At 43.6% G+C, this 27154-nt stretch overlaps 1 protein-coding gene across 2 annotated transcripts; it reads right to left on the reverse strand.

Moving 5' to 3' along the window:
• Positions 1-7197: 7197 nt before the first annotated feature.
• On the reverse strand, positions 7198-26971 carry LOC134534060 (transcription regulator protein BACH2-like). Of its 2 annotated transcripts, XM_063372047.1 has the most exons (7): positions 26818-26971; positions 23879-24024; positions 23332-23510; positions 21614-21818; positions 19964-20105; positions 18332-18385; positions 7198-10190 (listed from the first exon to the last, which is right to left on the reverse strand). In XM_063372047.1, exons 2-7 carry the CDS (start codon positions 24022-24024, stop codon positions 9939-9941), a joined length of 978 nt encoding a protein of 325 aa, XP_063228117.1. In that variant the 5' UTR covers positions 26818-26971; the 3' UTR covers positions 7198-9938. The 2 variants fall into 2 exon arrangements, with proteins under 2 accessions (XP_063228117.1, XP_063228118.1); XM_063372048.1 differs by lacking the exon at positions 23332-23510 and having other exon boundaries at positions 23889-24024; positions 26818-26936.
• Positions 26972-27154: the final 183 nt, after the last annotated feature.

Raw genomic sequence — 27154 nt, forward strand, 5'->3', positions numbered from 1 at the left:
TCATAAGATTAACGAACAATTAGAACGGTTTTGATGGTGTACTTACTGAGGGAGTTATGATTTATTTTTAATTTTTACCGTTATTTTATTTACTACATTGCTGCAACGGTTCGTCTAATCCAAAATTGTTCCAGACAAAATTTTAAGATAGTAGGCCTAATAAGAAAAATACATAATTTGAACAAATTCAATGCTATGCCTACGAACAGAGTAATGATTTTTTTTTGTCCGCCAACCCTTGTTTTTTCAACCCCTTGGAGATACCGTCGGTCGTATCAAAAACGTATTCAGAGAAAATATTTTGGCATTACTCCTAAGAATTTAAATAAATTCAAACGGATGTAATATTTTCCATATTGCGTGATTTAGAACGTTTTTTCTGTTTTTGAAAAAACCTTCCCCATTACTACTCCTTTGCTTGGATATTGCTCATTAACGAACTCGACCAAGATATTCCACTTTTAGATTTTATGTATTAGTTTAGAATTGATTTGAGAAAAATTACGACAGTTATCGTGTCCACAAGAAAGTGATATACTAGCTGACCCGGCAAACGTTGTTTTGCCATATAGGCCTAAATAATTTCTAGGGAATTTCTAGTGTAGAAAAAAATAACCAACTTATTGTAAGTGTGTAAGGATGTGGTATATGAGCATGTGGTGAAAGAGGCATTGAGCCATGTGAACGATGAGTGAATATAAAAATAAAACACCAAAAATTATTTTTTATAATTTATTTTAATTTATTATTTTAAATTATATAAATCATTAATTACGATAGTAATAGTAACAATCATAATGCTATAGCGGGAACAATATTTTTTGTTAGCCCATCTTTAGCTAACACAAACAAACTGAATGGTTTACCCACTCGAGAGCATGCCACGTATAATTGGCCGTGAGAAAAACACGGTGTGCTCAAATCTAAGCCTCAAATAGACATCGTTTGGCCTTGGGACTTATTGATAGTCATTGCAATGCCAATCTAATCGGGAACTGAATACGTTTAAATTGAATTGGCACATCTGTAGGTATAACAGGGATTCGTGGTATTAATATATTTTCACCTCGGAACTTGCCATTTAAAATGCTGGCTTCGATAACGTTTATCATTAATTTTTTAATGACTTATCGTGTACCGTTGCACAGCCGTGGTGGGTTCAAATTACGAAGTAAAATAATCTGAGATCAAACCTTCAATTGTAAATTATGCGGTGGCATGCCTGGGAAATCCAGTGAGTTCAAAAACTCTGTTGGAAACTTTACAGCTTCATTGGTATCGCAAACTGTATTAGATTTGTATGATACCAAGTTACCTGGCAACAACTGTTGTATCTTTAGATTTAAATCGTCAACGTCCACATTTTTGGCCGCTAAAATTGCTCTTTCTGCAAGCCACTCATGATCTATGTACTGTGTGTGTACATCGGAAAATATTTGTTCAATGAGAGCATCTTGCGAATCAATAATTGTGCAGAAATCGGTCGATAATTTTACGCATCCAGTTTCATCTATTGTAACTTTTCCATCACCGATATCTAAGAGTTGTTTTGAGAATTTTTCAGCGGATGGATCTTGAAGCATTTGAACGCGCATATTTACTTTCAGCTGTAGTTTCTATATATTAAGCCACAATAGTGATGATTTTAAGCAAGCGTTGATCTCATCAGCGTATGTTGAACGTGGAATGACGGGAAGTGTTTTTCTGAAATCACCTGAAAGGACAAACAGAGTGCCGCCAAATAGTTTGTCGTTGTTTTTAATATCTTTCAATGTCCTGTTCAACGCCTCAAGCGAATGTTTGTGTAACATAGTACATTCATCCCAGATGATAATTTTACACTGTTTTAGCACTGTAGCCATGTACGATTGTTTTTTATGTTGCACGCTGAGTCAGGGTTATTTTGAATTATTAGTGGCAGCTTAAATACTGAATGAGCTGTTTTGCCTCCATCCAATAAAGTTGCCGGAATGCCCGATGATGCAATGGCCAATGCGATGCCATTATTTGATCGTATTTCGGCGAGAATTATTGAAATAAGGAATGTTTTGCCAGTTACACCTGGTGCATCCAAAAAGAAGAACCCACCTTGTCCTGCTGAAACTGCGAGCATAATGCGGTAGTAAATGGTTCTTTGTTCCCATGGGACATTGCGAGTAACAATCGCCGCCATTTCTACAGTGTTGTACTGCAGTTCACGATTCATTTCAGTGTTAATTAAATCAGATGCAGTTCGATTTGGCGAATTCATACCGAAATGACTGAGTGGTAAGTTGGCAATGATAATGCAAAGATCCTCAATAGCAATCAATGCTTCATTGTACGTATTGTCACTGAATGTTACCGTTTGATCGTTGCACCGTGTACCATGTTGATGCAATATATTATCAGTCATTGAATCATTGTGATTATCCCACAATATCTCTGCTCAGGTTGGGAAACATGTAGTCAACACTATAGCGAATAGTAGACGAATATGTATTGCTGTATAGTTTAATCCTGCTTCAGCAAGCATACATTCCCACTGGTTGTCGTCTTCCAGCAAGCCGAGTGCAAGGCATGCATCTTTATACGTTGGATACTGTAACTTTACGTATATCTATAAATGACAATGGGCTAGTAATATTAACCAACAACTGTCGAAGATAAAAGCACTCAGTCTGCCTTGGATTGACTGTAAATACTCGCCCCAAGGTGTTTGATTTAAATAAATTGAGACATGCATCAATTGGTGAGCCTTGCTTGCGGGGCATCCATTTTTTTGTTTGAGCCCATGTGAAATAGCATGGTACTTGTGAATAGAGTAATGTTCGTGCAAATGCACCAAAATCATCATCACGATTACACAATTCAAAAAATTCAGTGAGTGTAGTTTTTGGTGGATTTATAGCACAATCAATCGCTGTCTCGGTCGTGAAAAATACACGCTGACCATTTTCAAGATGGACGGCTAACTGAACAACTGCTGGATCTCGTTCATGAATAGGAAAACCAAAGATACACCAAGCAGCTTCATTGGAGCTGATGTACCGACCAATTTGGTAGATATTTATTTCATCGTTTTTATTCACCGGAGGAGCATTCACATTGGTATTTTCCACTCTAAACACAGCCATATCACTGCCTTTATGTACATACTTGCAAATGTATTTGATGCTCTTCACAGAACTGCAGAACTCAACATTAATATGAGCATTGTAAGTCTTGCTCAGCAGAGGCGAATATGGCACCACCCAACGATTGTCAATGTCAATATCTCTGTTGCTGATGTTTTTAATAAATGATCGTCCGCCATAATCGGGATTTCTTCGACGATATATTGGATATCCGTCGACATTTGTAATCGTATCGTTAGTAAAATCTTTAGGGAAATTTTTGGTACATATCCCATCTGGCCATCTGCCATGCAAGGCGATGAACGATTAGGAGTACCGCATGGGCCATGAATCATGTTTGCTGTAACAATATCAAACAGTAATTGGTCAGTAGACGGATCTGGAATTTCAGCAGAAATTATATTATTGATTTCTTCAGGACTGATTTTGCCGATTAACCAAACCAAAATGTGTGCCTGAAGTAATCCTCACTAGTAGTATGTAAATGGGGCTACTGGCGCAGGCGCCAGGCGCTGGTGCCGGGTGCCGAACCACCATCTTGGATTTTGACATCACGGCAGCCATCTTTGATGGTTGTGACCTTGACCTTTGACCTTCAAAACTTGTCAAAATTTGCCAAAAATTTCCACAATTTGCCCAAAATTCCTCAAAATTCGCCCAAAATTTCATTTTTTTTTTTGAAAAAAATTTTGCCACAAATCCTCAAAAAAATTCCACAATTCAAAAATTAGGATTCCGAAAATCCTCAAAAGTCGTTTTGCCTTAGAAAGAACTCAAAATCCTAAAAGAGGCTTAAGCATCCATGTCTACAGCCTCCGATAAGCCTCTGACGTCATCTAGGATTCCATGACCGCCATCTAGGATTATGATGTCACCGTTGTAATTTCCGTTACGGCCACCATCTTGAAATTCTTTATTTATTATACGATTTTAATGAAAAAAAAAATTAAAATTTATAAAAAATTTCAATTAATAAAAATTTAATAAATTATATTTAAAAAAATTTACACTTACGTCATGGAGCTCGGAGTCCTCGGTTCGAACCTGGTGAGGGAAAAAAATAAAATAAAAATGGTGACCGATCCTTCCCTCACAGTGGCTTCTGGCAGACTGACCCCCACCACTTGTTTCATAGCATATATATCATCAGATAGTATGTCATGTCTGTCATCTCTAATATCCGTAATTATTATGTTAGAAATTCGGGAATTTTTTTTTTAAATCATTAAAAGAATAAATCAATCGAATAAAATAATAAAAATCTTTAAAAAAACCGTTGCATTTTTCGTTACGGCCACCATCTTGAAAATCTGTAATTTCAATCCTAGAAATTCAGGAAAAATTTCAAAATTCATCAAAAAATTTACTTATAAATATTTCGTACCAACTTAGGCGAGAAAAAAGTACTAGATTTGAAAAAAGTACTAAAAAATAATTTTTTATAGTTTTAACAATTAATGGAGTTATGACATTGCAACGCTCTTACAATTTATTAATGAATTGAAAATACACAGTAGGTACCTAAAATAACACATGCAAAGATAAATAAAATTTTAAACGCACCATTTTATCACTAGCATACATTTGGAGTTGTATTCTTGTTTAGAGTAAACCTGTTTAGAAATCCAATTGAAAAATGCATGATTGAGATTGTATGAAACCAAGAATGGATATTCTCGTTAAAATCTAGTGGGTGTCCGGCCATAGAAACAACGATGGCCAATGTATTAATCTTGCACTTGACATACATGTGATTAAATATAATGTTTAGAATTTGCAAAAAAAATAGTTTTTTTTGGTAAAAATAATTATGCATTAGACTTGCAATTACTAAATATTATATTTACACATTTTCTGAGTTCCCACTCACAAAATAAACCACAGGAAGTACATATTCTCTCATTTTTTCTAGCAGAGCTTGCTAACTTAATCAGTTCTCCTGAAACATTAAAATCTGCAGCTGATGTGTTCATCAATTTAATTTGACTTAAAGATGTGCATTTACCAGTGGAGATTGTACTTTGATTCTAATTTTATTTTTAGTCAATGTTACTGCTGAAAATATTCTTTCAGTTGCTGCGGATCAATGAGGCAAGTATAGCATGGCTTTAATGAACACTGTTATAGAAGGGAACGTTTGGTCTTCTACAGCATTTATTATTCCAAAAACTGTATTCCAAAAATCCATTATATTTCTTCTCTACTGTAACTTACAGGTAGCTATATTGTGTGTAGGTGTTGACACTGCATTAATAATTCAATTATTAACTTTATTTGATTGTTAGGTAAAAGTGTAGGACTATAGTTATGTATGTACAAATCCTTATTTTACTTAACAAACACACAATAAACATTTATTCAACACAACACAGTACACTATAATGGCACAAGGATTTTCAACAATATAATATTAGAATTTTTCTTCCTAAATTTATATATTAAAATTATTATTTATATGAATATAATATCACGGATAAGTCAGAAGTAGATGATGCACACTCAGGACAATACGTCGAGCACTATTTTACCAAGATTTCTGAGTCTAATCCAACATTATTTAATTTCACTTGTATCAATTATATGACTTAAAAAAATATGTACTGTAGTTCCTGCTTTATAATTATCAGTTTTATTACCGGCTAGTTTGGTTACTCAGGGAGGCATAAAAATCTTTTCTTAAGTTGAAGATTTAACCAGAAAAAAATGTATCTCAATTTATGTAAGTTCCAAATACTTAATAAAAAAAATCACAGTTATTTGTAAGGTATTCGTTTTTACATTGCAATATTAGGACGTTTCAGTTAACATGTACAAAATTGCATTTCTAGTTGAACAATGACTTTGCCTTGACTTGAGTTTCAATTACTGATTTAAAGTACTTAAAATGCAAAAATACCTTTGCATCCACTCACATGTAGGTAATTTATATCGCAGAACGTTTTGATAATACTCACAATCACAACACAATGTATATGATTATTTCAATAAAAGTTGCAATTAAAGCAACAGCGTCTGCGGCTTTACCCACACGACGATGACGCTAAAACATTCTCTCTCAAATTATATTTAAAAACTCATTATTAATGAATCCTGATCCCTGATTGCCTGGAAGGCTAGACACATAGATAGAACTCCAGTCAACAATACAATATATGAAAACAAACAGGAAATCTATTAGGAAATAGTCACAACATAAAATTAGTGTTATAAATAAAATTAAATCATATTATATCATTTACAGACGTAAATACAATGTTTGGGTTATGTCAAATGACTTTTACTTGGTTTGTTCATATTTCTATTACAAACGTTGTCGACGGCTTTTAAACATGAATACATACATGTAGTTAATTGGCTTTTAGACCGAGCATAAATAATAACAATCAAAACGAAATAGTATGGCAGGAAAATAAATAAATAATATTTAAAATAAAATCTGTGTGGGTCATTGTTACCGCACACCATAAATTCGTCGTCTTTCTTCAGTGTTTCAACAGTCTTTAATAAACGCCATTTCCTATCCAGGTTTTCGTAATAGTTTTCTTCAATAACATTAAGAAAATATTTGGCAAGTGGCATTATACTGTGATTGTCATCTGATTTGTACTTTTCGGGACTCAGCAAGGCTAAACCTTTCAGAACAGAGTCATTAAAAGTTATTCGTTTTAAAACTTGGCTGCAAAATTCAACATAGAAGGCCAAACAATTAACTTTCAATCGTGTTAGCCTACATCACTTTGTCTAATGAATATTTATTTATGTAATATTTCTCTGAATAATAATAAACTCTGAACTATGTAATAATAATAGTTCTCGGAATATTAATAACACTGGATATTAATACTCTTTAGTAAGGTCACTCTGTCGAGTGTAGGCTCTTTGATTATTTTGAATTGTTTCTGGGCGCCACTCTTACGTAAAACTTAACTTCGTTATCAGGATAGGATAAGTGTAGTGTAATACATAAGAAAAAGAAAATAATATATCACTTCAGATCTAGTATTGGTATAAGAGTGACAATATGTAATTTAGGGTCATTAAAAACAAACATGTACACTGTAACGTAATAATAGAATGAAAATAGAATCAAACAAATAATCTTTAATGAGACAAATATATATATATGTAATTATTGGTTTGGCCAGTGGTATACTCTTATGTTTTCAAACAAACAGGAGATATGTTGCACACATGATAAAATACAACAAAAGTTCATAAATTCAAATTATCGTGTCTGTTGCTCTCACTCTAGATCGAAGTTAGTGTGTTAAAATATAGTTTATTATCTTTGTCATTTAATTTAATTTAGTGTACCCCGGCTGAATTCAGTGTGTAGGTATGGTAGAACATCATGAGAACTCCGTCTCATTTCACCTCTGGGTTAGAACTTAGAACGTGTAACTCAGAATGGTAATTGGCTTAAAAATTTTTTATTTCTGCAGGGCTTTACTGTGTTCGACACAAAAATCAATGTTTATGTATGTGTTGGTAGGATCAAATTACGTTTATGCAGAAATACGGTCCGTTAAAAATAGCATTATGAGTCGATTTTACTTACGTTGATTTCACACCTAATTAAACATCATATAGGATGTGCCCTAAATAAATTACATAGAATTATGTTTAAACGGCGATTAAAAGCATCCCTTCAACTGGATGATCTATTTATCTCGTAGAATTATCAGATTTTTAAGGGGATTGAAACGCAGGCTGTCTAGCCAACGCCGTAGTCATTCCAAACTTTTTTCTTAACTTAATTAATGACGCTTAACTTAAGCAACATGGCCTCTCATTGGCCGAGACACAAAGATCGTTGACTTAATTAACACATCAAAACAAAATACAGACATTCAACAATACATCTTAAAATACTAAAATGTCTCAAATTTAAAACGTGATTTTTCAACAATGAAAGTTCTTTTATGCAAATTACGTGCAAAAAGTCCAATTTGCCAATCTTGCTAATTGAGGCTTCAATGTCACTTGGGCTACGCCATAGAGTGTAGCACTCGTAGATACGTCCAATAAACAACAATAGAGCAAAAACATGAAAATGTAAACAAATAATAATAATAATAATTTTAAAAATGTTATTTATAATAAAAACAATACACTTTCTGTGCACGGGATAGTCATGTAACAGCACACTAACTATGCTCTTGTCTAATCCCATCAAAATGAGCTTCCACTCTCGCTCCTAGATAAACTTAGCTAATGCCAAACGACTGACTTGAGTTCCTGACCTGACTCGTCAACTAAAAATTAGATTCCCTTCCAATCCTGTGTGTGTTTGAACAACACTTAATAATAAAACAATTTAGTGTTAACATAATATTATATTGAAGGCGAAAAACTTGAAAAAGTACTAGCTGTGAACACCCTGATTGTATCTGAGAGTTCCCGTACTTATGTTGTTCTTCTCCTGGTCACATTCCCTTTCCCCGCTAGCTACCAGGCCAATGGCAGCGAGGGGGTGGAGCTTGCGGTGATTCTGACACACTTTTCCCTGATACGGTCTAACGACCATACGGTCAAGCGGTGTCGCCCCGCTTACACTACTACTGCACATGTAAAATTATTCTTTAACAGACAAGTTAAATTACCAAACAGTTGAAAATAGAAATGCATCCATTTAAAAAAAAAACCACAAAAGAAAATACTATAATATACAGAATAGCTATACAGTGAAATCTTACAACAGAGGTGGAAATTATCTTAATAAAATTCCTTGTCTGAAATTAGGTCCAAAGCCGGGGTTTTACCAGAGTTGTTTATGCTTCTCATTGCTATCTGCATTTGATGGTGGAAAGCAATATTTACGATTCATGCAGTGAATTTTTAAGTAATAAAGAAACTGATTTAAAATTTTTATTCTTTGATTCTGATTCATTTCATAAATGGCATAATCAAAGAATAATCATAGCTGGCTATGTTATCACTTCTATAAAATGTTACCCAATTTAATTTATATATATTTTTTTTGTTGCATAAAGCTGGGTTGAGTTGTAATTAGTAACCAAATTTTTAAGGTGTTTGCGAACAATTCTCAAAAAACATGTTATGCATTTGAGTAGTGAACTGTTTGAACAATGATCCGTTATATTGTAACTGGAGACAAGATTTTGTGGTTTTATATTTAGGGAAATTATGTTTTAAAACAGGATACATTCGTATTATTGTTTATGAATTCTGTTTATTCATTAAGATATTATATTATCAAACAAATATGACACTTAAATATTTCATCATACTTACTTCACCAAAACAGAGTCATTATGACTTATAAATGATGCACTTAAACAACAAAATAATTTGTAATACACATGTGTAGACAAAACTACTCTAAACAATATAAATTAATTGGCAAGAAATTTTGTTTTTTTAAAAATGTGATAAAATTGTTATGTCAAAATGTATTACTAATAACAGTTGCAAGATAAAAAAAAGTACCTAAAACTTTTTCCCAATCTATTTACAAACTTAGAGCTACAACATATATAAAAAAATTACTTCTTGTGATTTGAGTAAAGTGTTGATTGCTGATTCATTTCATGATTTTAGCTGAATTTTGGTGGTTTGTGGTGTACCTACTAACTTGCATTTCGGTGCTTATGATGCACTGACATGCTTTTCAGTGTTATTTTGATTTTATCACAATTCATCAAATAATTTTGTTCCAAATTATAACTGAGTTAAACAGTGTCAGTTTAACTGTACATCTGTACAAAATTACAAAAAGTTATGTTCTAAAAACAAATATTTCCATGAATAAATAAAAAATAAAAAAATGATTTATGCACATTTTGCAACTGTCTAACTGAACTAGTCTCCCTCCAGCGTGGCAGAGCACGAGCCCCGCCTCACGGGGCCAGCGGTGGTTGCCGTGGTTGCCGTGGCAGTGGTGGGTCTCTTGAGCTGCCGGGCGTGCGCGTTGCCGTGGTTGGCGCCCTGCTGCATCGGGCTGGCAATGTTGCAGCGCCTGGCGGCGTTGTGCAGCGTTGCCACCGGGATGTTGTACGCCCGCGCCGCTGGCTTGATGCCCATCTTGCCGGCACGAATCTGCTCCAGTGCTTGCTGGAACACACGCACGTGGGAAGTGTTTCGTCACAAGCCAGCAAACACTCGGTAAACAACCAAGGTCCTGGAGATCACAGCAGGACGAAGCTGCACGGAACCAAATTATTTCTCCTTCAACTGCGACGTAGCGACAGTTAGCAATGTAACCTTTGAGTACAAGCACACATTTTGAATGGTGTTTATCACTGCAGAGTTACATTATATTCCACTGATCATAACAGCAGATGGTGTGAGGAGAATACAAGTTAAGTATGTACGTATATTTCTTGATTAATACTGTGTCGCCCTACCGGTCCCTGCTACGATGTTGCCGTTGCTGAGGGCGCCAACTAGCCTAAGTTTAGACCCTGTGGGCCAGTTCACAGGTAGAGCGGAGATCCTCGGGGTCGTGACGTCGCCAAGTGGCTGGCAGGGAGCTGGATCGGTAGAGGTGGTGGTCCGGTGAGGGTGGAGCTGCTCAGTTCCCGGCGGAACTGTTCACTTGCGGGCGCGACACACAACTTGCCTGGTCCAGGTCTGAAGCTCGACTGCCTGCATTCCGCATCGCTGCGCGTCACCCGGAGCCCGCTTCCCGCAAAAACGTCCCAAGCGCAGCAGGACTCCTCAAGCCGCGAACTACCCCCCCCACCCTAGTGAGGCGACGAGGGAACATAACGACCTGTGCGAGCGAAGGGAGCACTTGGAACGACGTCAAATGCCCCCCCTTCACTGAGGCCGTTATGCCCCTCGAAGCCCCATGTCACACGCATTGCCTTGGGGCCTGTTCCCCACCAATGTTCGGAATGTATCTGGAGGGTTCTCTGCTCGGGGTTTGGCTGTCAATGATGGGGAGAATGGACCGGGCATCCAAAGGGAGGAGGGTCATTACATGAAGGCGTGGTGCATCGGGGTGTGGCGCTCGGTTGATCTTCTCATGTGGGTTTTCCCATTCGTAGTCCACCAGGTGTCGTGGGGCTACACGGACTCGGGTAGAGCGCCTCAGTCCCTCGTGTCTGGCTTCCTCCGGGATGCTGGACTCCCCTTGACTCTCCCGTTGCGGTTCGACTTTATCCCTGTCTCCCGTTAGGCCGCTGGGTGTAACTGCCGTTGTCCTGGGGCTGTTCTCGCAGCCCTGTTCCACCAATACTTGCCGCGTGTTGCATGGACGTCCTTCCTGAGATGGTCCGGTTTCGGATTGCTCTGGCTCCTCCATGTTCATCCTGAACATTGAACTGCCATGGCTCGCATCCAATGGCCAGCGTGGTTGATCCCATCCGGGCCATCCTGGCGAACTGGATCGGGAGTCGTCGTCTATTCCATCAGGGAATGTGATCTGCGGATGCGACACGAGGTTGAGCAGGGTTGGGTCGTCCCCATCGTAAAGTTCTACGGACAATCCCTCTGGGTCCAGCCGATCCATCAGGCTCTCGAGCTCGCGTAAAGTTGCGCCGCTCGAACGGAGCACGGGGTGAGCAGTAGATGGGTGTTGGTCTGATGGGGACGCAGTACGAATGGTGCTTAGGTGTTGAGCTGATGGGGACGTGGGACAAGGAGTAGTTAAGTGTTGATCTGATGGTGATGTGGGACGAATGGTTGTTGGGTGTTGGTCTGATGGGGATGTGGGACAAGAAGTGCTTGGGTGTTGAGCAGCTGGGGACGTGGGGTGAGCAGTGGATGTATGCTGGTCATTTCCACTGTCCCTGTCCCCCGCTGGGACAGTTGGGGCGCCTGTGGGTGGGACGAGACGCAAATCATCCCGGTGGATCTTTGTCGACCTACCGTTCGGGAGTCGGATCAAGTAAGAAGTGGGCCCTAGACGTCGCAGTACCTCCCGGGGGGCGGCCCATTTGGGGCTCAGACCTGTGCAGTAGCGCTTGCTGCTAGACGACAAGTGGTGACACCGGGCATACACCATTTGCCCGGGCTCCAATGGCGTCGGTGGATTTGGTGATTGTGGAGTGCGCGTGGCTAGGAATCGAGCCTGGTGTTGCCGTGCCTCTTCTCTAAAGTCAGTGACAGGGGGACGGGTGACAACTCCTGCTGCTTCTGCGACCCGGAGCTCCCCTGGTAGGGCGAGATTCTGCCCATGAAGCAGTTCAGCAGGGGTGTGGCCCGTGACCACATTGGTCCGCCGCCGCAGGCAATAGAGCAGCTTGGGCAGGTGGAGGTCCCATTTGGAATGGTCTTCCCCCAGACGGAGGCGCAACTGGATTTTTATGTCCTGGTTGCGACGTTCCGTCGGGTTCGCCCTGGGGTGGTAAGTCGGGGTAGTGTGATGCTCTACGTCCCATCTGCGGCAGTCGGCCTTCCACCGCCGTCCTGCGAACTGTGTCCCGTTGTCCGTTAGTAACACTCTCGGAAACCCATAACGGGGGAAGACCTCATTGTCCATTAGGGCTGCTACTGTCCCTGCTCGTACGTTGGATACGGCGAATGCCTCCGACCAACGTGTGAACACATCCGTGACCACGACGAGGAACCGCTTGCCCCGCGACGTGCGAGGGTAGGGGCCCATGACATCGAGGGCTACTGTGTGGAATGGTTCCTCCGGTCGCCTGGGGCGCTGTTGCTCAATCCCATCGGCCCGGCGGGCCTTGCGCTGCTGGCAGAGCTGGCAGTTGCGCACGTATTCCCGGACATCCCGTGCTATGCCCGGCCAATGGAACAGCTTCCTGTTCTCCCGTTGGGTCTGATCTGCTCCCGGGTGGCCTGCTAGGTCATGGTTGTGGAAATACTGCAGCACCAGCTGTCGTGCAGTGGGGGGTACATGGGTCTGCCAGGTGTCCATGTCACCCGGCAACCTGCTCTGCAGGACCCCGTCCAGGTTGCGCTGGTGTGGGAGGGCGCGTTCACCGCATGCTGCCAGGTTGCGCTGCGTGTCTGGGTCATCCTGCTGGGCCAGTTTAACGTGATCTACCAGAGTGGCCAGGGTGGGCGATGCCTCTGCTTGGACCGTGGGATCCGCTCGTCCGATGACGTAGAGTGCCGCTGGAGGTGATGCTGCTAGACCGGTAGCTGGCTGGTGGGACGGTGGCATCAGGTCATCCCACCCTTGACTGTCTTGGAAGATGGTATTGGGGTCTGGGTGACGGGACAGCTCATCTGCCAGCTGGTTCTCTCGCCCAGGGATGTGTTCGACATGAAATGTGAAGCCCTGGAGCATGAGTGCCCAGCGGGTGAACTTTGATTTTCGTCCCTGGGCGGAGTCCAGCCACCGCAGACACTGACTATCCGTGCGCAGGGTGAATGGTCTCCCTTCAAGGTGGTGCCGGTAGCGTTTGAGGGCCCACACCACCGCGAGACACTCCTGCTCATTCACGTGATAGCGTCGTTCTGCGGGGCCGAACTTGGCACTTGCATACTCTGCTACCAGCCGCTCCCCATCATCACCCACCTGGTAGAGAACCGCGCCCATACCGTCCTGGCTGGCATCCGTCTGGACAAAGATGGGCTTGTCTGGGGCCAGACGTGACAGGTTGTGGCACTCGCGGAACTGTTGCTTCACTAGGATGAGTGATTGGTCCGCTGCTTCTGTCCACCGGAACTTTGTTTTCGGGGAGAGAAGGTCCGTCATGGGTGCGGTGATTGTGGCAAAATTGGGAATGAATGAACGTAACCAGTTTAACAGCCCCATTAGCTTCTGGAGCTGCTTCCTGGTGCGGGGCGCCTGTTTACTGTCAATGAGGCTTAGCTGTTCGGGGATGGGGCGGTAGCCCTCGGCGCTGACGATGTGCCCCAAGAACTCTAGCTCACGGGCGCCGATGTAACACTTGTGTGGCGCGCATGTGAGTCCGTGTGTGGCGAGCCGTTCGAGGACCAGCGAGAGATGGTGGGCATGGTCCTCCCACGTCCGTGACCAGATGATCACGTCATCCAGGTACGCGGTGGCAAACTCGCCAATGTACCCGTCCAGGACGCGGACCATCATGGTCTGGAATGTCGCGGGGGCATCCTGCAGCCCGAACGGCATCGCGCAGAACTGAAAGCGCCGCCCATCGGGCGCCGTGAACGCGGTCTTGGGGCGATCCTTGGGGCTTACTGGGACTTGCCAGTACCCCGACTTCAGGTCAAGTGTCGAAAAGATGCGGGCGTCTCCTAACCTCGTGAGGGCCTCTGAGATGTTGATGAGGGGTGGTGGTGCGGGGATGGTGAGGTTATTGATTGGCTTGAAATTAACACAGAATCTAAGTGAGCCGTCTTTTTTGTCTGCCATTACGATCCTACAGTTGTATGGGGACTCGCTAGGCTCTATGACGCCATCGCACAACATCTCTGCTATTTGCTCCCTGATGGCAAGTAGTTCGCGGGGCCCAAACCCGAATGGTTTCTCGTAAGGCGGAATGTGAGGGATGGTGGGGATGCAATGCTCTGTGACATTGGTTCGGCGTAGTTGGTCTGCTGCGGAGAACACCTGGGGCTGCTGCTCCAGGACTGTCTCTAACAATCTGTGGTACTCAGGGGGAACATTGTGGCGGAGATCAGCTAGGCGGGGGGGTTCGGCCCGGGAAGGGGGTGGGGTGTGCCTCAGCCCATATACAGTTCGGCGGCCCCTGGTCCCCACATGTATCCTCCCTGCGCGGACCTCAACAGTGGCGTCCTCTTGCACCAGCCAGGGTAGCCCCAGGATGAGGTTATCGTGAAGGTCCTGTACAACCAGGGCACTGGTGCAGCTCACAATGTCTCTAATGCCAATCCTTACCTGGGCACGCCCAGTCGTTAGCGTGCTAGTCCCAGTAGTGGCCAGCTGGATGGTGTTGACCTCCGGCACAAGGTCCCCCTCAGGAATGAGGTGGGCCGCGACATAAGTGTGTGTGGCTGCGGTGTCCACTAGCGCGGCTATGGACTGCCCATTCAGCTCCACTGGGATCCGGATCAGCTCCGCTGCATCTGGCCCCATTCGGCCCAGGCGGGTTTTGGACCGACTCGGCCCTGCAGCTGCGGGCGGGGGCGGCGCCGATGCCTGGTGGGCGGCGTCGCTCGCCGGCGACCTGGGGCGGGCCCCGAACGGATGAGGCGGGCCGTCCCCAGTGGTCCCTGATGGACAGGGCGGTGCTTCGTCGGGCCCTGCAGCTGCGGGCGGGGGCGGCGCCGATGCCTGGTGGGCGGCGTTTCTCGCCGACGACCTAGGGCGGGCCCCGAACGGATGAGGCGGGCCGTCCCCAGTGGTCCCTGATGGACAGGGCGGTGCTTCGTCGGGCCCTGCAGCTGCGGGCGGGGGCGGCGCCGATGCCTGGTGGGCGGCGTTTCTCGCCGACGACCTGGGGCGGGCCCCGAACGGATAAGGCGGGCCGACCCCACTAGTGCTAGGGGGATGAGACGGCGGCTGGACGACTGCTGCAGACGCGGGCGGGGGTGACGCCGACGCCGGATTAGCGGCGTCGCTTCTTGGAGGGAGGCGTTGCTCCCTGATGTCCTGGAACATGGTGCGCTTGGGTGGGGCGTCATCGCGACCTGGTGGCCGTGGTGGCGCACTCGTGTGCGGGGCTGGACGAAGGGTAGGGGGGCGGTGGCCAGCGATGTCACTGCTCCCTAGACGGAGTTTCCCGGAGGTACGGCCTGCCCCCCTCGCGCCTGCCAGATGGCCTCGCGTGTCGGACACACATTGTGCCAGTGGTTTTCCGCCGTGGGGCAGTAGCGACAGCGAGGCGGGCGACTGTCTTGGGCACCCTGTGGTCCGCCGCGGCACTCCTCGCGGCGCGGTTGTTGCGCGGCCCGGCTGGGCGGGCTGGTTTGTGACGCTCCCCCCCTCCCCCGGGGCGGAGTGTAAGGCCGGTAGTTATCTCTCGGAGGCGGCTGTTCTACGTACGGAACGACTGCTTGCGCGTCCTCTGGTTGCACCGCCTCCTGAGTTTGCGGAGTTGGGCGCGGCGTCGCGATGTTTTTGGTACGTCGGTGCGCCATCAGATCGTATTCTATGTCCCTGGCTCGGGCGAGGAAGTTTTCTAGTCCGTGCGAAACTACCCCGCGCAAGAATGGGCGTAGTTCGGGAGACACCAACTCTACGATGAAAGGGAGCACGTCGTCGGCGCGGCCCCCGAGTGAAAGGCGGCGGTAAAGCCGGAGTTTGCCATAAACAAACGCCTCCACGCTCTCCCCACTCTCTTGCGCGCGGCTGAACAGTTCACTGCGGCATTTGTTCTGGGTGCGCGCGTCGTTGAACCGAGCCTCCAACCGGCGTGAGAAGTCATCCCAGCCCACATCGTATCCCCCCGCCTGAGACCACCAAGTGCGCGCTTCCCCTCGCAGCTGTCCGCTGACCCGCTCCGTCCAGTCTTCGGGCGCTGTGTTGTGCCGGGTTAGTTTCTCTTCACAGGCACTTAGGAATAAACGCGGGTCGTCGTGGGCGTGGCCCATGAATTCTGGGAGAGTGACAGGTCCGCTAGGGGGGCGGTGCACTAAGGCCAGGGAGCCACTCTGTCGCCTACGTGCGCGTCCTTCGCACTCGACACATAGGTAAAGTCCGTCGCGGAAGTTTACAAACTCGAGTGCGTCAGCGCATGCGCGGTGCCTGATAGTCCCACACTGTTGACAATGTGCTACTTCGTCATGGCGGCCCGGACACCTGTTCGCGGCGCACAGAGGGCCTGTCGGGGCTCGGAGATTGCTCTCTGCCCTTAAGTGCGGAAACTGACATGTGCAGCACTTATGAGGGTACTCACCAGCGCAGCTGTTGTTGGTGTATGGTTTTCCGCAGCGGTCGCAGGGCTCCTCCATGGCGATGGTTACGTCAGCTCCCGCGTACATGGCGTGGTTCGCGGCTGTCAGACCCGGACGACGGGTCGCGGCGTCGGTGGCGGGCGCGGACAGATCCGGGAGGGCGCTCCCTTCGCTATCGTCCGAGCGGTCTTGTCCGCACGTCCTCGCCCCGCGGATGTTTGCGCGGTCGCGGTCGGTGGTGAAATGTGTTACCTCGGTGATCCTCGGGCGTTCTCGCGCGCGCTAGCGCGCGCGGGTGGAGGGGTGGTGTCCTGGAGCCTGCGCGCTGCTGGGGTGGGGGGTGCTGTGACCTTATTTCTCCAGCGGGTCCCGTTTCCCGGCGCCTGTCTGTCTAGTGATGCGCGCCTGAAGTCCTTTGTCCCTACCCTGCGAGTTATGCCGTTTTCGCCTGCGTTTTTCACTGGTTTGCGCTGTACGTCTCTATCAAGCTGAATTTTTTTTTTTTTTTGATTTGCCTAAAATTTGGTAGCCACACTAGCTGGGCGCCATTTGTCGCCCTACCGGTCCCTGCTACGATGTTGCCGTTGCTGAGGGCGCCAAACAAGCCTAAGTTTAGACTCTGTGGGCCAGTTCACAGGTAGAGCGGAGATCCTCGGGGTCGTGACGTCGCCAAGTGGCTGGCAGGGAGCTGGATCGGTAGAGGTGGTGGTCCGGTGAGGGTGGAGCTGCTCAGTTCCCGGCGGAACTGTTCACTTGCGGGCGCGACACACAACTTGCCTGGTCCAGGTCTGAAGCTCGACTGCCTGCATTCCGCATCGCTGCGCGTCACCCGGAGCCCGCTTCCCGCAAAAACGTCCCAAGCGCAGCAGGACTCCTCAAGCCGCGAACTACCCCCCCCACCCTAGTGAGGCGACGAGGGAACATAACGACCTGTGCGAGCGAAGGGAGCACTTGTAACGACGTCAACTGCTACCGCAATGGGGGTTGAAGTGTCAGTCGAAGTTTAGGGCGCCACCACATGTATAACGGGCATGTGGACCCGGCTACTCTGTTCTCAGGGCCGTGACGTAGCCCATGTGTGGCGAGGCCCGTTTCCCCCTGTATCACTCAAAACCTCCGAAAACAATGACAGGTGCATGAAGCTCCTTCCTCTCGCAGAGCTCGCAACTCACTGCCCATTCGTTCTCGCTCGGCAACTTTCGGGAGCTGAGCACTGACGTCACACCGGTGGGCACGGGCCGACACACGCACGCACACACACACACACACACTTCAACGGGCGGTTAAACACCGGGGTCGTAGAGGGTGGTGGTGGAAGGAGGGAGCTCGCAGCTTGTAAGGGGGGAGGTGGTGACAAATCGGGCTCAGAAAGGCGCAGCCCGGGACAATGTCAATACTGTAAAAAAAAAAAGGAGCATACAATTTTATAAATCCCAAACACAGAAACGGCAGAAACCTGTACAACTGTGCTATTTCTATGGTAACAACTGGTGTGAGCATACTTTCATGTCATCTCTTGTGTACTGGCGTCCAGGTGGTCTTGCACTGTGCTGCTCCTGAAAACCAAATACAAAAACTTAGTTTCAATTTAAAAAAAATCACATTACAATGTAGTTTAAAAAAACCACAGTTTTGGTTATTAATATGGCCATGTAATCTGAACGCTCATTAAACTGCAATAAGATACGCCAGTGCCAATGGTTTCTTCTTTGTGGTTGGTGACCGTCTGCTAGAGAAGCCAGAGCATTATATGACCACACCATTCAGGACGTGTTTGCTTCCACACAGTAGACATGTACATGAAAAAAACTCAACAAATCACAAAATACAAATGATGCCACAATGTTTTAACTCACAGATAGTCTCAAAATACATGCCCTTGGTTATTAATAATGAAAGTACTTTATACTAAACTGTTATTATCAGTTGCGGCCGGGTGTTCATAGCCGACAGATGTGGCACCGTTGTCTATTTATTTGAACATTCTTTAGTTTATCATAGTCTGCATAGTATCTTACCAATGTTAATTCTTCAAAATCAGAACAACTGGACTTCTGGGGTTTCCTTTTACCCCATAGTTAGCCATTTCCTTAAACCTAGGACAGGTCGAACACAGGAACGTGTTTAAAACGTCTCCCAAGAAAACGAGATCTAGACCAGCTGAAAGACAGCAACTGCGCACGACAGAAGTCTCCAAGTTGGAAGATTTTAAAATAGAAGATTTAATTAAAATGGTTGAATCACTTGATACTAAGGTCGACGACCTTAAAAGTGAAAATATGGTACTCAAGACACTGATCGCTCTCCTTTCACTACGTTGAGTAAGGTTATATTTCTGGTGGAGTCAAACCCTGATTTCCGGACAATGAGAAACGTGGCGGATGTTGCCATGATCCAATGGGATATTTCATGGTACTTCCCGGCCCCCTCCAATTAATTCTAACATTTCTCTTTTCTCATTTGATCATTCCTCATAGTCTGTGATGATCCCAATAGAAAGATGTTTAAGCCTTAATTCATTCATTCTTCTATTGCTGCATTTGCATGCTTGAGATCTTGTTACGACAAATTCTCACTATGATATTTTTTGTGAAAACATTTTTCCTTTCTTTAATGTTTACTTCATGAAATTTATCAGCTTTCGACTCTCACATCAGTGTTAGCCAATGTAGACAGTGATACATTAAGTAACGTATAAAGTGCACAATGAGTGTTTCTAACTTTCAACACAAGAGGCACCATCAACCTGCTAAGCCACACTCGTGCATGTGTGTACATATATACACACATAATATATATACATATACTACACACATACACACACTTGTAAAAGGAATGAATGAAATGAACTGACTTAGGGGCCTAGGCCCTATGCCTAAAATATTTCAGTCATTAATAATGCAGCAAATATATTTAAAAAACCAAAAATTAAATATATATATATATATATATATATATATATATATATATATATATATATATATATATATATATATATATATATAAACTAAACATGTTGCTTGTGTAGTTATTAATTTTCTATAGCAAAGAAAAGTAAATTAAACTCTTTTAAACATGAAAAGAGGTGTAATATTTGAAGCTGGCCCAGGTACTGACAGAACCAGACCACGTGCCTGCTGTGCTGTGCTGATGACGACGGCGGGCTCGGGACAGGTGGAAACAATGACGGTGTCCGCAAGCCGAGAGGCGGGAGAGCCGGTCGCCAGCAAGAAGCACTCGCTCGCGACGGGCGGCACACACTTCTCCTCCACCGCGCTACGAGCAAACACTCGCCACATCACAATGCTACTGTCTCCCCCCACTCTCCACTGTCTACACAGCTCATTGCACCAGAGAGAACAGTTGACAAATTTCATTATGTGCAGGACCACAGAATGCAGGATTAAAAAACTTGCACTGTATTCACGAGAAACACACCTACACAAACTCACGTGTGCACATCCACACATCCAAAGTACTGTTACCGGCAGATATCTGTGCATGCGAGTCCCCCCACCTGCTTGACTAAAGTTTATCACAGCCCTGTCTGTTGCCGGGCGACAACTGTACTGCCCGGCAGCATACGCATGGACCTAAAACCATTTGCTTTTTGTTCTTAAGTAACAACAGTGAATATTAGATAACAATACGAGACAAGGAGGCATTTGTGAGCTACATCATATAACAGTGTTCTTGTTTTGTGTCAAATCAGTTATATAATTTTCATTAAGTGTATTCACACAAATATTGTAACAGTAAGCATCACTTTACAATATCGTAAAAAAGAACTAATGCACTTATAGGAAAGTTTGCACAGTGCTCGGATATAATCAAATAAAAATAAAGAATTGCGGTTTTTAATGATATAACACATGCATAAAAAGTTCTCTGATAAACAATACATACCTACTACAAATGTACAGTCAGAGGGCACAGATTAACATGTATAACCACTCATTCATACCAATAAATAATGCAACTTGTACAAATTGTTCTAAATTCAAGCAACTACAAAATTTCCAGTGCCAAAATATATTTAAATGGGTTTAATAGAGTACAAAAAAATATATTTAAAATTCAGTTCAAGTACTTAACTGATTGAAATATATTTATAATTCCAAACACTCTCTGTCAATATTTAACAAAAACGTAAAGAATATTAAAATAGGAGAAGAATATTTCACTGCTGTGGATAATTTTCCCGTACTGCTGTGACAGTTCTTTACCCTCCATAGCCTTCCACACAACTGAACTCATCGTAACAGAAATTTTTAGAGCAGCTGACTGACAGCTTAGTCTTACAACACGTCCTCGGATTCCTTACCCTGCTACACCCCTATCAGGCATGCACAAACGTCTGCCGGTACCAGTACCAGTACGCACAAACAAAAAAAAAAAACACAGAGAACAATAGAGAGGGAGAGGTTGTGTTGAAGGCAAGGAAAGTGAACAGAAAAGGTTGAAATAAATGCACATGCAAACCAAAATCAATTGAAGAATACACTAATACCCATGTTACAAAAACTTAAGCAAAGAAGCCTTGTTATAACAAATGTATAATCATGAATCATTTGACCACAATGAAAAACCAGAATAATTTAAGAATGCCTCTATTCAAATTCTATGTGATAAATATACCATGCCAAAGGATATTTTTAAACATAAAAACTATGTCCCGTGCTGAGGCAGCAACAGTTAACAGAATAACAGATGTTCATTAAATCATGCACTAGCTTCAAGCACCTAACTTCAAGACTCGGCCCCACAGACCTGACGTTGCTTACCAGTCTAAGGAGTCCAAGCACAGTGTCTCGGGAAGCACGCCCTCACTGCCCTGGGTGCTTGCGTTCTCCCCACCAATGGCTTCGCCACTCTTTTCGTTAACTTGTGAGCCTATCACCAGCGTCACAAAATCGTTCTCATCGCACTGAGACATTTCGTCTACTCGCAGATACAACTGCGGCTCTGCGGACGATGTGCTCATAAGGCCTGAACAGTAACAGGAAAATAACAATTTTTTTAAATAAAAGTTCAATTAAGTAGAATATTAAAAAAAAATATATTTATCAAATATTTATCCTGCTCCAGTAAAGGATCTTTAATCCGGCATTTTTTAAACCAATATTGTGCCAGGCAAGCAATTATGCTGGATAATCAACTGTCTGTATATATGTAGTTTTAACAGGAATACAGCAGATAAATCAAGCAGAAAATGAACATGTCATAAATAGTCTTAATAAAAAACACTTCTCCCATTTGAAATGTGTATTATGATTGTTTAGTGGTTTCTTAACAACAGGGCGATCGAAAAAAAAACCAAGGACTCTGGGGAAAATAATTATGTCAAGCCCCCACCCTATGATCAATGTGTAACTTTATAAACCCCCACATTCAAAAACAAAATCTAAAGACTGTAAATGTTACTGTGACCATAACTACATATATAGTATACCCACACAAAACTGTAGAAAAATTTTCCTGACTTTTCCATGACCAAAATTACAAATTTCCCTGATGAAATTTTGACGTGATAACGTCTTATAAATAATGAACGCCGGCTGCACGCACGAAAAAGCATTGCATTACTCATTGTCACGTTCCGCCTGAGCCGAGCGTGCACGAACCAACCAACCACCGTGCGAGAAAATCTTCTATAATATCAAACAGGTTATGGCGGGCTTTTTAACTAATTGTTTGTGATTATATTTAAACAAATTATTTAAATTAAATTTGCAAAAACTGTAAATACTATTTGAAAATTAAAAAGTATGCAATTTTTCATCAATGTTTTCTTATGACATTATCAGGTAAAATTATCGTCCGTAAAATGACTTTACAGACAACCCCTCTTTTTTTTTTAAATAATTTAATATTTCACAATTTTCTGAAAGAAATAAAATCAATCCAGCCTCACCTATCCCTATACTAACTGTACTAGTTCAAATAAATCAATTTTACAGTATGTCTGACTATGTACTAAACACCACCTGGAACAAAAAAAAAAAGAGTTTTTAAAGTCTAGGTCATTGCGTATCAGAGCATTACATTGCTTCATCAAATTATTATCACTGAGATTTTTCCCATGACTTTTCAAAGTTTTTAAGTAAATTCCCTGACTTTCCATGACCAATTAAAACTTCCGTGACTTTCCCTTGACTTTCCAGAATTTTGACATTCTATAGTAAATATGATCTTTGCATATCACATTACTTGAACGGTTTCCTATGAATTCTATTTACAATAGACTTTTAAATTTCGTTCTATGAGAGTAAAACCATGAATTTTTAAAAAAAATCTCGAAAATCAACCGGAGCCTCCCTGGTGCCTGGTTCCTTCTCTTCCCTGCCTCTTTCTCTCAACAGTCCTGTTGACAAAAAGTTGTAGGATTATGTTAGACAAACAGTCTCATTTGCCTCATATCGTTAAAGGAATGATAAAAAAAACATTGAACACATGCTAATGGTACCACTGATACAATGGCAGACGCGACGGACGCACCTACCTGTGACCTGCAGGGCCTCTGCGGTCCTGAGCACGCCCGGAAGCAGGTCGCGGCTCACCGTCGCCTCCCCCGCGTACATGAAGTCCAGCAGCGCCCTCATCTCCTCCGCCCGCACGTCCCGCATGAAGACGATGGGGTGGGGGTTGGAGCACGCGCCCAGCATGCTGCTCAGGTACTTGCTGAGAGGCAGGCGTCAGCGAACACAGCACACGTCAGCGTGGCACAAGGGAGTAATGATTCCACTCTCCTACCCCGTTCCCCCTTGCCCAAAAGTTCCAGGAGGCAGTATGTGATTTTGTGTGACGCATGCTGAGAATGGTAATCTAAGAGTCCAAACTCCTTGCAGTTGATGTACGTTTTTTTAATACTCAAAATCTAATTTTATTTTATTCTCTAATTTTTTTTTAAAAAACACCCCTTTCCTTTGGGGAAAAAAAAAAAAGATTTCCCTATCCTCCAACTGATGGGAGACATGACAGGGTGTCTGCTAGACTACTAAAATAAAAATTGGTGACATTTTCTACGCCTTTCGATGGCCGCCACTTGCCTGCACGCACAGAGGACGACGCGGTGGGCCTTGAGCAGCTGCCCCTCCACAGCGAGCGTCACGTCCACCATGGTCTCCGACTGGAACATCTGCTGCAGCGACTGGTGCAGGTTGTGGGCGTGCCACTTGAACAGGACTCCCGACATCTGCACAAGGTACGACGGACACGCTCACAAGCGTCAAAAATTACATTTAAAATAACCACATTTTCAAAATATATGCAAAAACTATTTCACGCAAAATACATAAAGAAACAGTACACTATAAACAGCCCAGGAACTTGTAAATATAAGAAATTGTTTAAGGAACCACAGCAAGGCATGGTTCCAGTTTTAACAGGAATATGAAATAATCATTATTATTCTGTTATTCTGTACAATGGTGTTTATAACAAGTTGTAATAAACTACTCAAATAAAGAAAAAATAGAGGTAAACTTTGATTTTCTTCAAAAATTAAGTACGGAAATGTACCTGTAAAATGTGAAACGTAACCTCCTAGAAAACAAGAAACACTGTATTAAAATTAAAACCGGCAATCACGATAAACTCTGGGCGAACTAAAAACTCAGCCTCTGTACGAGTTGCTCGCTTGATGCCAGATGACAAAATATGCCGAACCATTGAATGTGTCAGACCAGAGCCATTTCACTGTATATAAATTAAAATATTAAATATATAGTTTAGACTCAAATGTGACACACACACACAAGTAATGTTAACCCAGCACACTACTAATGTTATGTAAAGTGGCCTCACAATTTTTTTAGATTACGATGAATAATCAGGTTGTGCCCAAGATCAACGGGCCAAATTTTCACATTAAGATTTCATGTGATGCGTTCTCTCACATGCAGTGAACCATGTAAAATGTTTGTGCCCAAAGACAGATTTTTACACATATGTGCATGCGAGTGGGTGTAAAATTTTGAATATTAAACTAGTTTAAACCATTTTGATTCTGCTCAATCATTGTAACAGTTAGGATGCTGCCTTTAAGCCATAATAAAACATATCATGCTGCCTGGAAGTTCAAAAAGTAGTCACAGACCAGACGCGAAAGTGATAAACCGTAAAGGTAACCTCACAGCACTCTCACTAGTCTGGTGGCTGTATTTACATTTAAGGTTCTTGGTGACAGTTGACGTTGACCCAAGTGTCGAACCAGCTCGCACAGCCCGCTATGCCACGCCAACGCCTTCTCCTGCCCTGTGTTGCGTGTGCGCCGATGTGCAGTGCGGCTAGGGCAGGGGGGAGGTTCACGCGTCAGTGAAAATTAATGTAAATACTTAATAACCGGACGGGACGAATAGTTGTATATATTTTGTAACATTACTTATTGTAACTGGTGTATTTTAATATTATTTGAAGGGTCGTGTTTTCTTTGTTGTAAATAGTTTTTATATTGTATGAAATGTTATGTAGAATAAGTTCTCACGTGTTTACCGGGCGCCAAGGCCGTGGCTTCCGCCTGTGACCAATCAGCGTGTTCTGCGGGCTCGCGGGGAGGGGTGGGACACAGGCGCTGGGTCGCGCGAGGCGGGGAGGGAGTCAGTCGGCAGCTGGACTCAGGAGGCGACAGACGTGTCTACGAGAGCTCTCCGAGACGGTGAGGACGGGCGCGGTGTCTCGCTGCAGTTCATGCATTGCCGAGAGGAAGTGATTCCTCTGTCACAGTCGTGTGGTCATTTTGGTGTGTCATCGTGTCATTCAGTCGCGGCGTGCAGTCTGTCACTTCTCTCGCGTGCGTGTTTTCTCCGGCAGTTTACGAGTCGCTGAGTTCTTTTGCTGGCTGGATTTTCGCCTTCGTTTGCACGGTAATTTTCGGGTCTTGCTCCTCACGAACAGGACATCACGTATTTTCCCATACAGCAACAGTGCGCAGAACCGGGCTCCGCCCTACAGGATCGGTCACAGGCGGGAACGCGGCAGCCCCTTGTAAAGGGTTTGATTTTCCGTATATAAAGAACCTGGAAACCGTCTTTGAGTGTATTAATTGCTATCCTGGTGACTTAGTCCCTTGGCCACGCGGCCCGAACCCTCTCTACCGAACACTGAGTAGCCGGCTAAATACTATCATTCAGGGGCTAGTCGGCCAGGCGACGACACAGTGATAGACACCATCACCTACAAGGACAAGGGTCAGGGTAGAATTCCAACACCTGAGGAGGGTTGCCTCAAGCCTTCTTCCCCTGAAAGTTTTCGATTAGAGGTAATTTACGTTATTGGTTAATTTTGCCACAGTAACATTTTTTAAGTTAGTAAACTGTAAAACAGAACAGAAGATATACATTAAATATGATTTGAAGGCCTAAGAGATGTGATATAAAAAAAATTCCTTTCAGTACAGCCTACAGAAGTAGGTACCTACATTTCAAAGTAACTATTTCTTCTGGAATTATTTTGGAGACTTATATAAACTTCTGGAACATTTTAAGAACTTAATGTAACCTACATAACATAGTATGTGCTCACAATATGTTTGTAAAATGCCGCAATACTATTTGAATATTTTAAACTTTATGCTTCCAGTATTGAATGTTTTAACGAATTACATATTATGCCTACTAACGTAGTTATATCATGCAATTATTTTTGATCTTCAAAATTACTATTTTTCATCCCTTGCACAAATACGTGATCGTATTTTTTTTTTTTTTTTTAAGGTAACATTATGATGGTTATTAATAAATTCCGGCGATTTTGAAACTAAAAATGAACAGTGGATCTTCGAATTTAAGTCATTCTACACAATAATAGATGAAGCGATATGAATGGAGCAACGACAGAATCTATACGTGGAGGAAACCTATTTATGATCGGAGGAAAAGGTAGTACTACAAAAAAAAAACTACTGAAGGTTAAATCCACATTTCCCCCACTTTAAAGTTGTTTCCACGAGAAATCGGTAACAAGATGCCAGAAAAAGAATTTAACTTACTTCACACTTCTTATTTTATTTCCAAATAAATTCGTTCAAAATAATAGTATAAAGACCCTTTTCCGCGCTCTTTTGATATTTCAAACACCTGAAAACTGGCTATGTTCCAGTTCGAGAGCCTGTACTTTACGACGAGCCATAGAAAAGAGATATTGTTTTTGCAGTGTGGCCTACTCGTGTGCATTAACGGCCATAGGGTAATTTCTTCCTTATTCAAAACCTCTTATTTTTATCATATCATCAATCCAATTGCCGTTAGTAGATTAACACCCATGTCTTGTCCGAGACTTTCATAACCCAGATCCCCTCGCACCATAAGCCAGGATGCATCCGATTA

Source organism: Bacillus rossius, chromosome 7 (genome assembly GCF_032445375.1).
Source record: "Bacillus rossius redtenbacheri isolate Brsri chromosome 7, Brsri_v3, whole genome shotgun sequence".
Taxonomy (NCBI): domain Eukaryota; kingdom Metazoa; phylum Arthropoda; class Insecta; order Phasmatodea; family Bacillidae; genus Bacillus; species Bacillus rossius.

Coding starts and splice junctions, on each gene's coding strand:
- LOC134534060 (XM_063372047.1), bottom strand. CDS start 24,024: ATGTCGGGAGTCCTGTTCAAGTGGCACGCCCACAACCTGCACCAGTCG. Junction 21,819..23,331: donor AGAGGCCCTGCAGGTCACAG/GTAGGTGCGTCC, acceptor GTTACTGTTCAG/GCCTTATGAGCACATCGTCC. Junction 18,386..19,963: donor TCATCAGCACAGCACAGCAG/GCACGTGGTCTG, acceptor TTTGGTTTTCAG/GAGCAGCACAGTGCAAGACC.